This window comes from Haematobia irritans, chromosome 1, assembly GCF_050003625.1.
Source record: "Haematobia irritans isolate KBUSLIRL chromosome 1, ASM5000362v1, whole genome shotgun sequence".
NCBI lineage: Eukaryota > Metazoa > Arthropoda > Insecta > Diptera > Muscidae > Haematobia > Haematobia irritans.
In genome coordinates this window covers 172,653,608-172,669,185 of record NC_134397.1, presented here as the reverse complement: position 1 = coordinate 172,669,185, position 15,578 = coordinate 172,653,608, and the positions used below count along the sequence as shown (strand labels likewise).

Sequence of the window (15,578 nt, the reverse complement as noted above, 5' to 3'; positions counted from 1 at the left end):
GTTTTTCTACCAATGTATGCTAAGGTGAAACATAATATGTTTGACACCAATACAAACAATATTTTCTCTGGACCAATCCTGAAAATATATACGCTTGAAGCAGAATGTGTTTGGAAGTATATGTTACCGAAGCTATTTTTTGAGTACTTACCGAAATTTATTATCAGCACTAGTGCCACTTCCAGTCCGCACTATCTGGCGATAGCAGCAACGCAAATCATCCACAATAGCTTCTTTGGTAAAATTTTTATTAAATTTCTTATATAAATTCATGGCTGCTGTATAGTTGGTGTGTAATACGTACTCCTTCTTCAAATCATCGAACCGTTTGCTTATGATGGCCTCATCTTCAGTGCAATTCACAGAATATGATGGTTTGAAAATCTTCATTGCCTCCGGTGTAAATGGATCCACGTATGGTATATGACATTGGGAGGTGTTTATATAAAATTTCCTTCGCAATTTCATTAGGTCTTTAAATTCATCATAACTAGGTGTGGTTTGGTGCGAATTTTTCAAGTTTATATGCATCACCGTATTGCTACCATTAGTAGTTATTGTCATATTCGTTGTTGAGCCTGTAATACAATGAAGAAGTGAAGTATCGAAATGTCAAGACAAGTCCATAATTTATATTCATTGAAAAAAGTCCATCCTTAAATTGATGCTAAAACTTATTTTTATTTGCAAATACAACAAAAAACGTGGAAAACGTGTACCGAAAACGTTTTCCTTTTTTAGAGTTTTTTGAATTCCTTCGAAAATTTTTTCACCAAAAAAAATCGTTTGTTACATAATTTTTAATGTTTCAATCAAAAAAAAAAAAAAATATTTTTGTCCCAACAACACAGTCCATTTCGTTTATATCAAGCACTGTTCTTTTCTGACTTTAAGTCTTTAATAAGACACATTTTACAGTTTCATAGTAAAAATGTAATATAGTAGTATGCAATGAATCTTCCGATCATATCTGGAATATATGTAAACAAAAAAAAAACTTTTTGGTGTTCGGTCGAAGCAGAGATCGAACCCAGGACCCTTGGTATGCAAGACGGACGTAGCAACCACTGTTCTACGGTGTCCAACTAAATGTATGTTTCTGTTAAATAAAGTTTGTTTAATCGGCTCGTGGGCGCCGCAAGATATGCTATATAAATATAACTTGTATGGATAATTGTCTATTGACAATAACAGCTGCATAGCTCAGTGGATAGTGTGTTGGCTTAAAAATTACATGGTCCGCGGTTCGATTCTTCGTCCAGGGGAAATGTAAAATTTATAAAATCGAATAAAGGTGCTAAGAACTCAAAAACCTCGTGGAAATGAGAAAAATGTGAATGATAATGCAATTAGCCAGAAAAGATTGTTTTTTTGAGTTAGTCTTTATGAAATTGTTTTTAAACTTCCTTAAAGCAAAAAGAAAATGAGAAACGAACTTTGTTTGTCTAAAATTTCGTTTGGGAGAAAAGAATTATTTTTTTGCGTGTGCTCATATCTCCTAAACTAGTCTTAGAGCGAAAAGTAAGTTAATGCGTGATTACCACAAAAAATCCAAAACTTCATCAAAAAATCGAAATTTTTATATGAAAAACTTGTTTAGAAGGTATAAGCACCTCCTTAACTATGCGTCCTAGACCGACAAGGACGTTAATTCATGACGTCCAAAAATTCTCTGAAAAACAAAAATTTTATATAAAAAAAAGCTCATTTCTCGTAACTATGCGTCCTAGAACGAAAAGGAGGTTAATTCGTGATCACCCTCAAAAATTCCCAAATTCCATCAAAATGCTGAAAAAATGGAAATTTTTATATGAAAAACTTGTTTTGCTCATATCTCGTAAACTATGCACCCTAGAGCGAAAAGAATGTTAAGTCGTGATCACCCCCAAAAAAAAACCAAAATTCTACACAAATCCTGAAAATATCGAAATTCTTGTATGTACTAATCTATGCGTCTTGACAGGAAAGGAGTCTAATTCGTGATCATCTCCGAAAATCCAAAAATTTGGATGGAAATCCTGAAAATCGAAAAGTTGTTTTGCTCATTTCTCCGTCCTAGAGCGAAAAGGAGGTTAATTCGTGATCACCAAAAAATCCAAAATTGTACACAAATCCTGAAAATATCGAAATTCTTGCGTCTTGACAGGAAAGGAGACTAATTCGTGATCATCACCGAAAATCCAAAAATTTGGATGGAAATTATGCGTCCTAGAGCGAAAAAGAGGTTAATTCGTGATCACCAAAAAATCCAAAATTCCATTCAAATCCTGAAAATATCGAAATTCTTGTATGTACTAATCTATGCGTCCTTGACCGAAAAGGAGGCTATTTCGTGATCATCACCGAAAACCAAAAAAATTTGGATGGAAATCCTGAAAAATCGAAATCGAAAAAAAGTGTTTGTTTGCTCATTTCATTTCTCCGAAACAAAAAGGAAATTAAATCGTAATCATCACCAAAATTTCATCCAAATCCAGGAAAAATTAAAATTTTTATATGAAAAAACTTGTTTTGCTAATTTTTCCTTAACTATGCGTCCTAAAGCGAAAAGGAGCTTAAGTCATTATAACCACCAAAAAGTCCAAAGTTCCTCCCAAATTCGCCCTAGAGGAGGTTGATACGTGATCGCCCCTCAAAAAAATCCAAAATTCCAGCAAAAAATCTAAAGTTTTATATAAAAAACTTGCTTGTTTCTCCCAAAAATTCAAAAATTTTATACGAAAAACTTGTTTTGCTCATATCTTCTAAATTACGCATCACAGAGCGGAAAGGATGTTAATTCGTGAGCATCCCCAGTAAATCTAAAATTCCATTGAATTTTGAATTTTTTATATGAATATCTAATGCTAACTGTTGGATGAATAATATTATTATTTTTTTTTCGACATAATACAAACAAAATGGATAAATAAGTTGGAAGGTTAAATAAATTATATTTTGGTGTGTATTCTTGGTTTACGAATATTTATTAACATGTTGGTTTCATTAAAATTATTCAAAAGGAAGATATTTCTAACTCGAAAGTAATACGAAAAATCTTAATAATTAAAAAATGTTAAATTAATAGCGATTTCGATTGCTAAAAAAAAAATATGTTGCATATTTTACACCTTACCCCCATAAATCAAAAATTTTTGTTCGATTGGAAAATTCAGTGGCACCTACCCAAAATGTGCACGTTCGATTGACGAGGTGTTACCTATCGCAAGAGCAAAAGTGCAACCCATTTTACACCGTATCTGGTCTACGGTGCAGATGGTTACACTTTCAATCAGATGTTGAAGACGCTTTTATTCTTCGACCTAAATAATAGCGTTGTTGCAAATACAAAAGAAAGTGCGTGACGCGTGCATTGATTATTAATTTACCAAGAAGAAGCATATCAATTGTTTAGTGCCGCGACAACAAAATTCGATATTAAATATTTTCAACATAATAGCAAAATGCAAAAAGCAAATGCGTTTTTTTGCCAACACCATTGTAGATGCGCTATTGGAGAGTAGTTCTTCTGACGACGATGAAGAAGTTACAACATCCTTGCTTGGACGAAATGACCAACGGCGAGTTTAAAACTTTGTTGGTGATGTAATTAACTTGTACTCTGAAGTAGAAGTAAGATCATTAAAAATATATAAAATCAAAAGTTTTAACAATTTCCCTTAGTTCAAGAAAAATTTGCGTGTTAGTCGAGATTCCAATAATAGTTGTTAATAATAATCGAAATATTTCCGCCAAATTTCTTTTGTTTTGATTTTATATCAGTGTTGCACCTTTTTTGTTCGATTTCACAAATAAACGATGTTGTCATTGCAAGGAGTTTCGGCAACACTGTTGTAACACCATAAAATGTTGTACCATTTGTATGCAACACTTTATTCCCCAAACGAACTCACTATAAGACATGGGATTCAATTAAAGTACAGTAATCCCTCGATTTACGTCGTCTCGGTTTACGTTGTTTCGATTTACGTCGTCAAATTTTTTGTTCCATTAAACTTCGATTTACGTCGCCATTCGATTTACGTCGTCGATTTTTTTTGCCCACTTTATCAGGAACGCCTTCCATAAGTAAAGTAAGTATCAACGATGATGACATCGTAACATTTTTTTCTGAAATTTTTACCGAAATTATTCCGGAAACCGTTGATGCTGTGCGCCTGATATGATGCAAGACCTGTCGTGAGTTTGGGACAATCTTAGACATTACTGGGAGCAGCATACATTCAAAATTGCATGTACATTTGGCGGTCAAAAACATTTATTCACGTTGGATCCCCCGTAATTTGTCAATCGCTCAAAAAGATTCGTTTCGATTGGTAGAGAAATGATCCAAAAATACGATCGCTTCGAGAAACGTCTATGACATCGTGAGAATTGATGAACCATGGATTCTTGTGTATGAGCCCGAATGTAAACAGCAGTATATTGTATGGAGGTTGCTGGATACATCGCAATCGTACCACTAGAACAACGCAGAACGGTCTATTCTGAGTGGTACACAACCATTTGTTTGCCAGTTGTCTACTAAGAATTCAGGAAAAACAAACGTCGAAGACGGATTATTCTTCACCGCTAGAATGCAAGCACTCACACATCGGCTCAATCAACTGCAATTCTTTTTATTGCCTCACGTAAAAAATAAAATGAGAGGTCTCTGTGACTTTCATGTGAATTGAAAAAGGTAAATAGGTATGATCTGCAATATAAACCTCTGGAATGGAAAACTCTAAATGTTCACTTTTGCCATGTAGCCCAATGTAAGACGAGAATTAGCATTCACAAAAGAATATGAGTGTTTGCAAGTTGATGATATTTGAAATTAATTTTGGTGGAGAGCGCTGAATGAATTACCGAATTACCTTTATTTTTGAAGTTTATTTTATTATGTACATGCACATACATACATAAATGGACTTAGGAATAAGTATAAGCAGTTTTTAATTCGGTTTACGTCGTTTCGATTAACGTCGTCAAATTCCGGAACCAATCACGACGTAAATCGAGGGATTACTGTACTATAAAATTAACCCAAACTCTTACATGGCCTGCTTACCATGTTGATTCAATGATCCGTTACTGGACGGTGTAGTTAATGAGGCAATTGGTAATATTGTATGCAAAATATTCCAAAGATTCATTGATGACGTTGTCGACGATGAAAATGTTTGTGTTTCCTTTGATGAACTTTCTGTTGACATGATGGTTGATGTATCATTGGAATTGCTTAGGATATTAATTGTAATTTTTATGTCGTTGTCATCACGTGCCAAATCCTCTTCATCTACACCCTCAAAAAAAATCGCTTCTTTAACATATGTTCCAAACATATTTTGCAGGAAGCACATATATTATTGCATACTGCCGAAACATTAATATGTTTGTTTTATGTGAACATATTATATGTTTGGAAGCATTTTGAGCCAAAAATATTATATGCTTGGAAGAATTTTTCCCAAACACGATTGTGCTCATTCCCTAACATACTCGTAATTTTCACTTCCACGAAATTTTTTAGTTATTGGCACCTTTCTCTGTAATACAAATAATGTTGAAGAAATTATTCACTTTTATAAATTTTTTAAATTTTACCTTTCGCCTGCACGGAGAATCGAACCGAGGACCATACAGTTTGTAAGCCAACACACTATCCACTGGGCTACGTAGCTGTTATAGTCACCAGTAGATAATTATCGTTTTAAGTTACATTTATATAGCATAGTTTGCAGCGCCCACGAGCCCATGCAAACAAAACATTATTTAACAGAAACATACATTTGTTTGCCATGTGGAGCAGTGGTTAGCATGTCTGCCTTGCATGCAAAGGGTCGTGGGTTCAATCCCTGCTCCGACCGAACATTTTTTTGTTTTTTTTTTTTTTTTAATTTACACATTTATATTTATACTATATTAATTTTTTTAAATGAAACATCGAAATGTGCGTTATTAAAGATTTATAGTCAGTAACAGTGCTTGATATAAACGAAATTGAATGATTTTTGGATAAAATATTCTTTTTTATTGCAAAAATAACAATCTTGTAATAAAAAACTGTTTTTGTACAAAACTTTAAAATTTGGAAGGAATTCAAAAACTAACAAAAGAAGAACGTGGAGTCGAGTATAAACATACATACATAATTTTATAATATAAACATAAATTTATTTAGGAGTGAACAGTTTTTTACTAGCATTTAACACCATCGCTCTAAAATTCCTTTTATTTTTCTTTAATAATTCATTTTAAAGAAAATAAACTTTTTAAATTGTTTTAGCTGTAAAAGTCGAACTTAATGCCCGCTTTTATATTTGATGGTGTCCGTCAACTCCTCGTGGACTACTTTTTAATAAAGAGAAACTAAACTTTATTTTTTTACTTTTTACTGTGTATTTTTTCACTATTTCCTCCTTATTTCATTTTACCGTCCCAACTCTAAAAAGAGTATAGTGCCCTTTCGTTATTTTTATGAAGACCCCTGATTTCTTTTAACGAACCAAGAAAAAAATAATGCCAAAATGATAAACAAAACACATGTCCACACATACATAAAATGCTGCTCTCAAGGCGAAAACATAAGCTGTTTGTTTTTCAAATGTCTATTCTCTTGGTTCAGAATGTATATTCTCTTTATTCAAATTAAATAATATTTAGACTTAAACATATCAAATTTTTGGCCTTATCATAAAACAGTTTTCCGAAACAACATACAAGCGGTTTCACAGAAATTGTTCTCTTTTGACTCTTTTGCTGTGTTATATTGATATCTTTCGTCAACTCTCCCGGTTTCCATCTCTATTTCTCTCTATACTCTCTCTGTCGCTTTGAATAAAATATCACAACATATGTATGTTTAGTTGAAATTTGTAAATTTATATATGTTTGTATTCACACATATGATTTTTATGAAACATTCATGCCCCAAACATAATATATTCTAACATATTAACATAGATGTCCCAAACATTTAGTGTTAGTTTAGGAAAATTACATGTTCGCACTTAAATATATTGTGGTTTAAAATCGTGCCCGAAACACATTTTGTTTATATCGGAACATATGAAAAACATATTTTTCTAACAGTGTACATCATCGTTATTATCTATAATTATAAAATTTTTATTAATGCATAATAGATAAAACTTGCCTAATTAAGAAATTTATATATTTTTTTTGAAAACACTTTATACAGTTCTTAAATTTTTATGCCCACCACCATAGGATAGAGCAAATGGAACAGGTTTGTCGTAATCATGTTAATTTAACAGAAATAAAATGTCTGATTTCTGCAAGCATCATAATATTTTTCTAGAAAAAAATATTTTTACAACTAAAAATGTTCCATGTTCGCCGTATAAAACATAACATTATGCTCTTGAAACATTTTTTGAGCTGAGGTAATATTCCTTCTCTGGGTAAACGTCTTTGCCCCACATGTTGCGCTTTATGATATAAATAATCATTATTGTTGTTTTGATCTCAGCTTATATCCATGCACCTAAAGAAAAAAAACTGTCCTCAGGAACAAAATTTTAGACAAACAAAATTCTCTTTTGTTATAAATTATTTTCTTAAAGACTCAATAAACCCGAATTTGTAACAAGTGTTGTAACGATTTTATTTATTTATTTATTTACACGGCTAATAGCAGCCGGGACTTTACAGAATATAACTTTTCAATTCAATTAAATATAATCCAATATTCCAAGTGGGCCAGAAGGGACCCTATAGGTCATTAAGGGCCACAGCGAGTCAGAAAGGACTCACAAGCTAGTTATTCGCGATGGGTCAGAAGGGACCCCGTTGAGTCAATAAGGACTTCCCGGTACTCAATAAGGTTCAACATATATAAGCAGATGGGTCAGAAGGGGCCCCATTGAACCAGACAAAGTTTAAAAAGTGCCACCATGGACGGTAATGGCGCGGAAAACAGGATAATAGAAACAGCAATTGGAAGAGCAGGATCAAAAATTTTTTATAATACAGCTGGAAATTTAGAAGGCAACACCCCTTGGATCAGAAACTCTGTTGTTAAAATTAAGAATAATTTCCTTGATGGCAGGAATCGGATCGGTTAAAGAAATCAATGAATATACCGAATTAAAGTTTTTACACAAAACATAAAGGGGATTAAATAATTCATAGTTATGTCTGCAAAATTCAGTCTTTAAGAATACAAAGTTCCTAGTTATACGATTTGGATCATTGTAATAAATTCTCGATGTCAAGTAGTGTGAATCAGTATCTCCATTAATAAGTTTAGTGAGAAACACAATACCGTACATAAACCGTCTACGTTCAAGAGATGGAAGATCAATTAACATAAGACGACTAGAATATGGAGACAAATAGTATAAATTATTCCAGCCAAGCCCCTCAAAGCAAAAATAAGAAACTTCAATAGAACAACGATAACTCGGTGACCAGATAACACACGCATACTCTAATATCGGTCTAACCAAATTCTAACAAATTCCTTAGACCATCTCTTAATGAAACCTAAAACACCAGTTGCCTTATTGACACATCCCTCATATTGAGGACCAAAGTCAAGCCTGGAATCAAACAATACACCTAAATTATTAGATCTAAGCACATTCTCAAGCCTATAATTCCCAACATAGTACTGCGTACATCAATATCCTCGATGATACGATAACCGACGGAATATCGTTCAAATATAGGTTAAACAGAACCGGTCCTAGGTGGCTACCTTGGGGAACTCCAGATGTCACAGATGTCTAATGACTTTTTATTTACTTCAATAGAAAATTTTGTAGAATCAAAAGAAAATTTTGTTTACCTAAAAAATCAGAAATGAAAACTCTTCTTTCAGTGTGCGTTGACTAAACTACAAGAGTAGCTTAAACAGCAGAGGAAAAGTATATTTTCAAAATTTATTTGGGCAAAGCCCTTTGACTGCAAGATTGTTGGATGGACGGTTATTTCGGAATTACCACATTCCTCATCGGCATACTCTATACGGACGAAAAAGACTGTTTTTTCATATGTTTGGGTATAAAAATTATATGTTTTGAACTCAAATTTGCTAACACAATATTTTTAAGTGCAAGAATATAATGGTCATAAACTAGCATAACATGTTTGGGACATGTATGTTAATATATTAGAACATATTATGTTTGGGATATAAAATTTTTGTAAATATAATATGCTTGGATGCAAACATATAATATTAACATATATGTGTTTAGAAAGAGAGACCTAGAGAGTATGCTGCAAGTAAAAGAATGGAAGTAACCAATTGGCGCTTTAAAAATATACACTAAAAAAAGCATGCCTGGTTCCAAAGATTTTATCTTTACTTTAACAATTTTGGTATTGATTCCGAGCCAAACAAGTGGAGATTACAAGTAAGGATACTTTTAAGACACAATTCTCTTTTCAATTTGGGTTTTGTGTACTTGTTTCTAGGAAGCAAATTTTAATTTTTCGTTTTTTCAGCTTTTTATACCCTGCGCCAAACTGTGGAACAGGGTATTATAAGTTAGTGCATATGTTTGTAACACCCAGAAGTAGACGAGATAGACACATGGTGTCTTTGGCAATAATGCTCAGGGTGGGCCCCTGAGTCGATATAACCATGTCCGTCTGTCCGTCCGACCGTCTGTCTGTGAACACATTTTTGTGATCAAAGTCTAGGTCGCAATTTAAGTCCAATCGCCTTCATATTTGGCATGTGTTCCTTTTTTGGGTAAGAATAGAACCCTATTGATTTTGGAAGAAATCGGTTCAGATTTAGATATAGCTCCCATATATATCTTTCGTCCGATATGTACTTATATGGCCCCAGAAGCCAGATTTTTGGCTGAATTTGGGTGAAATTTTGCACTAGGAGTACAATTAGTAGTATAGTCAAGTGCGCAAAATTTGATTGAAATCGGTTCAGATTCAGTTATAGCTCCCATATATATCTTTCGCCCGATATGGACTAATATGGCCCTAAAAGCCAGAGTTTTGGCCCAATTTTGTTAAAATTTTGCACAGGGAGTAGATTTAGCATTGTAGCTATGCGTGCCAAATTTGGTTGAAATCGATTCAGATTTAGATATAGCTCCCATATATATCTTTCGCCCGATATGGACTAATATGGTCCTACAAGCCAGAGTTTTGGCCCAATTTGTTTGAAATTTTTCACTAGCAGTACAATTAGTAGTGCAGTTAAGTGTAATTGTAACATGATACAAATAAGTTACTAATTTTTGTTAAATTGAAAAAGAAAACATTAAAATAATATTTCTGTTCTTTAATAAAATTTCATATTTCGGAAGAAAATTGGAATAAAATATCTTTAGCACTATATGAAGTTCTAGACGGATACAATTTAAATAAAATGAACTCATTTGGAACAAAATACTTTGAAAAAACTTATAGCAAACTTTGTAAAAATTTTTATAGAAAATCAAAATTTTATTTCTACATTTTATTTAAACAGACTCCCCAAAAAGAGTTCCAAAGACTCCTCACGAAGTGCCTCTAAAGACTCTCCAATAAGAGTCTATAAAGACTCCGCAAGAAATGTCTCTATTTAAAGACCCCAATAAGAGTCTCTAAAGACCCCCACTAAGAGTCTACAAAGGCTCCCCAATAAGGGTCTCTAAAGACTCCTTAAGAAGTGTCTCTGTAGACACCTTAAGAAGTGTCTCTAAAGACCCCCACTAAGAGTCTCCAAAGACTCCCCCATAAGAGTCTCCAATGACTCTCCAACACGAGTCTCCAAAGACTCCCCAACAAGTATCTCTAAAGACACTCCAATAAGAGTCACTAAAGACTCCCCAATAAGATTCTCCAAAGACTAAGAAGTCTTATTGGGGAATAAGAGTCTCCAAAGACTTCTTAATAAGAGTCTCCAAAGACTTTCTACAGACTCTCCAATAAAAGTATATAAAGACTCCCCAATAAGAGTCTCCAAAGACTCCCCTATAAGACTCTCCAATAAGAGTCGCTAAATACTCCCCAGTAAGAGTCTCTAAAGGCTCCCCAACAAGAGTCTCTAAAGGCTCCCCAAGAAGTGTCACCAAAGACTCCATAAGAAGTGCCTCTAAAGACACCTTAAGAAGAGTCTCTAAAGGCTCCCCAACAAGAGTCTCCAAAGACTCCCCAATAAGAGTCTTCAAAGACTCCTCACGAAGTACCTCTAAAGACTCCTTAAGAAGTGTCTCTAAAGACTCCCCAATACATTTCCCTAAAGTCTCCCCAATAAGAGTCTCCAAAGACTCCCCAATAAGAGTATCCAAAGACTCCTCACGAAGTGCTTCTAAAGACTCTCAAATAAGAGTCTTCAACGACTCTCAAATAAGAGTCTTCAACGACTCTCAAATAAGAGTCTTCAACGACTCCCCAATAAGTGTCTATAAGGACACCTTAAGAAGTGTCTCTAAAGACTCCCCAATAAGTGTCTATATAGACCCCTTAAGAAGTGTCTCCCCAATAAGAGTCTCCAAAGACTCTTTAAAGACTCCCCAAGAAGTGTCTCTAAGGACTCCCCACTAAGAGTCTCTTAAGACTCCCCAATAAGGGTCTCCTAAGACTCCCCAATAAGATTCTCCTAAGACTCTCCAATAGGAGTCTCTAAAGACACCACAGGAAGAGTCTCAAAGACTACCCAATTAGTGTCTCTAAAGATTCCCCAATAAGAGTCTCCAAAGACTTCTTAATAAGTGTCTCGAAAGACTCCCCAATAAGAGTCTCCAAAGACTTTCTACGGACTCTCCAATAAATGTCTCCAAAGACTCCCCAATAAGACTCTCCAATAAGAGTCGCTAAATACTCCCCAAAACAAAAAACAAATCATAAACAAATTTTTTCATAAAAGACAGCGTTACCGAATATTACCTGATAATTGAAAATTCCCACAATTTTCATGAAAATTTTTCCAATTAAAGTCTTAATTGAGTTTTAAAAGATATTCAATTAAAAATTTAATTGATTCAACAAATTTTTTAATTGAAACAAAAATTAATAGTATCAATTAATTTTTATACCCTGCGCCACACTGTGGAACAGGGTATTATAAGTTAGTGCATATGTTTGTAACACCCAGAAGTAGACGAGATAGACACATGGCGTCTTTGGCAGTAATGCTCAGGGTGGGTCCCTGCGTCGATATAACCATGTCCGTCTGTCCGTCCGTCCGAATTAACTTTGTAGCTATGCGTGCCAAATTTGGTTGAAATCGGTTCAGATTTAAATATATATCCCATATATAGCTTTCACACGATTTACACTCGTATGACCACAGAGGCCAATTTTGAACTCCGATTTAGTTAACATTTTACACAGGGAGTAGAATTAGTATTGTTGCTATGCGTGCCAAATTTGGTTGAAATCGGTTCAGATTTAGATATAACTCCCATATATATGTTTTTCTGATTTCGACAAAAATGGCCAAAATACCAACATTTTCCTTGTAAAATCGCCACTGCTTAGTCGAAAAGTTGAAAAAACGGCTCTAGTTTTCCTAAACTTCTAATACGAGTGATAAATCATAAATAAACTTTTGCGAAGTTTCCTTAAAATTGCTTCAGATTTAAATGTTTCCCATATTTATACCCTTCACCACTACTGTGGTACAGGGTATAATAAGTTTGTGCATTTGTATGTAACGCCAAGAAGGAGTAATCATAGACCCATCGTTTAGTATACCGATCGTCTTAGAATTAAATTCTGAGTCGATTTAGCGATGTCCGTCTGTCTGTCTGTCTGTCTGTCTGTTGATGTATTTTTGTGTGCAAAGTACAGCTCGCAGTTTTAGTCCGATTGTCCTAAAATTTGGTATAGGGTCCTGTTTCGACTCAAAGACGATCCCTATTGATTTTGGAAAAAATCGGTTCAGATTTAGATATAGCTGCCATATATATTTTTCACCGATCTGGTCATAATTGGCGTGTATATCAACCGATCTTCCTCAAATTCCGTACATCCAAATATTTTATGAGTCTCGAAAAACTTGCAAAATATCTTCCAAATCGGTTCAGATTTAGATATAGCTCCCATATATATAGCTTTCGCCCGATTTACACTCCTTTGTCCACAGAGGCCAATTTTTTGCTCCGATTTAGTTGAAATTTTGCACAGGGAGTAGAATAAGCATTGTAGCTATGCGTGCCAAATTTGGTTGAAATCGGTTCAGATTTAGATATAGCTCCCATATATAGCTTTCGCCCGATTTAAACTCATATGACCACAGAGGCTAATTGTTTGCTCCGATTTAGTTGAAATTTTGCACAGGGAGTAGAATTAGCATTGTTGCTATGCGTGCCAAATTAGGTTGAAATCGGTTCAGATTTAGATATAGCTTCCATATATATGTTTTTCTGATTTCGACAAAAATGGTCAAAATACCAACATTTTCCTTGTAAAATCGCCACTGATTAGTCGAAAAGTTGAAAAAATTACTCTAATTTTCTTAAACTTCTAATACATATATATCGAGCGATAAATCATAAATAAACTTTTGCGAAGTTTCCTTAAAATTGGTTCAGATTTAAATGTTTCCCATATTTTTTTACTAACATTGTGTTCCACCCTAGTGCATTAGCCTACTTAAATTTTGAGTCTATAGATTTGTAGAAGTCTATTAAATTCTGTCCAGATCGAGTGATATTTAAATGTATGTATTTGGGACAAACCTTTATATATAGCACCCAACACATTTGACGGATGTGATATGGTATCGAAAATTTAGATCCACAAAGTGGTGCAGGGTATAATATAGTCGGCCCCGCCCGACTTTAGACTTTCCTTACTGGTTTTTTACTAACATTGTGTTCCAACCTAGTGCCGACTTAAATTTTGAAGCTAGAGATTTTGTAGAAGTCTATCAAATTCTGTCCACATCGAGTGATATTTAAATGTATGTATTTGGGACAAACCTTTATATATAGCACCCAACGGATGTGATATGGTATCGAAAATTTAGATCTACAAAGTGGTGCAGGGTATAATATAGTCGGCCCCGTCCGACTTTAGACTTTCCTTACTTGTTTCTTCATATGTTATGCCATCAAAGACCTTTAAAAACGAGTTAACGACAACTTTATTTTCCAAATTCAGAATCGACTTCCAGTAGAATTTATGCTATGTTTCAAGTAAACACCGCCTTTAAAATCGTTAAAAAAATAGGACATAGATGGAAAAACATGTCCTATTTTGTAACGATTTTTTGCTTTGTATTCAAGATGCAAATAGACAACAAATTTAAAGACAATTTCATTAAATTTAAAGAATTTTTCTATTATTAAAGTCAAGTTGACCTTAGCCCAAAAATTTTTTCTGTCATGTTATGATACCCATTTTTAAGTCAAATCACTTAATTATAAGGACAATACGACTTTTGGACAAGGACAAGTTTATCGGCTTTTGGACAAGGAAAAAAAACTTTATATTAGAGAAATGCGTCTTCTATGCTAAGCCATTTTTGCATTCGTATTTTAAGGACATGAAATCTTTGGCCTCACAACAATATTTTTTTTTTCAGTGTATATACACAATGAAAATGTCATTAAATTTTTTTTTGTACCAGTGTATGCCTAAAGTGAAACATAATATGTTTAAACAATACAAAAAATATTTTGTTTCGACCAATCCTGAAAATATATATGCTTGAAGCAGAATGTGTTTGGGCTATATGTTACAGAAGCGATTTTTTGAGGGTGTATTTACAGCGTAACTATCAACCAAATATCAAAACAATTCTAGTAATTCACTAAACCCAAAGTTAATTACACTTAACCTCCCGAAAAAAGGTTTTCTATAGTCGGCTTTGCCTAAATAAATTTTGATATGAAAGAAGTAAGAGCACGCAAAGAAAAAAAACGTTTGGAAAACGTGTACCGAAAACGTTTTTCTTTTGTTAGAGTTTTTTGAATTGCTTCGAAAAGTATACACTTTTATCACCAAAAAAATTCGTTTGTTACAAAATTTTTATTTTTTCAGTAAAAAAAGTTATTTTTGCACCAACAACACAGTCCATTTCGTTTATATCAAACACTATTCTTTTCTAAATTTAGGTCTTTAATAAGACACATTTTACAGTTCATAGTAAAAATTTAATATAGTAGAATGTAATGTTGAACATTTTTTCGGAATCTTCCTATCATATCTGGAATATATGTAAAAAAAAAAAAAAAAAAAACTTTGGTCGAAGCAGGGATCGAACCCACGACCCTTGGCATGCAAGTCAGACGTAGCAACCACTGATCCACGGTGCCCAACTAAATGTATTTTTCTGTTAAATAAACTTTGTCTAATCGGCTCGTGGGCGCCGCAAGCTATGCTATATAAATATAACTTAGTTATATGGGTAATTGTCTATTGATGACAATAATGGCTACATGGCTCAGTGGATAGTGTGTTGGCTTACAAATTGCATGGTCCGCGGTTCGATTCTCCGTCCAGGCGAAAGGTAAAAAAAATTATAAAATCGTATAATTTCTTCTACATTGTTTGTGTTACAGAAAAAGGTGCTAAGAACTAAAAAACTTCGTGGAAGTGGGAAAGATGTGAGGGAAAATGCAATTTGCCAGAAAAAATTTTTTTTTGAGTTAGTCTTTATGAAATTG

The 15,578-nt window shown here is 33.8% G+C and overlaps 1 protein-coding gene across 2 annotated transcripts in view; it reads right to left on the bottom strand.

Moving 5' to 3' along the window:
- Positions 1 to 15,578, bottom strand: part of LOC142222143 (uncharacterized) — a 31,867-nt gene that overhangs the window by 10,163 nt on the left and 6,126 nt on the right. Inside the window, exons 2-4 of one of the 2 annotated variants that reach the window (XM_075292110.1) lie at positions 7,084 to 7,096; positions 5,054 to 5,286; positions 152 to 578 (exon numbers count right to left, since the gene is read on the bottom strand). In XM_075292110.1, coding sequence (XP_075148225.1) covers positions 152 to 578; positions 5,054 to 5,286; positions 7,084 to 7,096 — 673 coding nt within the window. The remainder of the gene's footprint in view (positions 1 to 151; positions 579 to 5,053; positions 5,287 to 7,083; positions 7,097 to 15,578) is intronic. The other variant, XM_075292111.1, reaches the window with a different exon arrangement.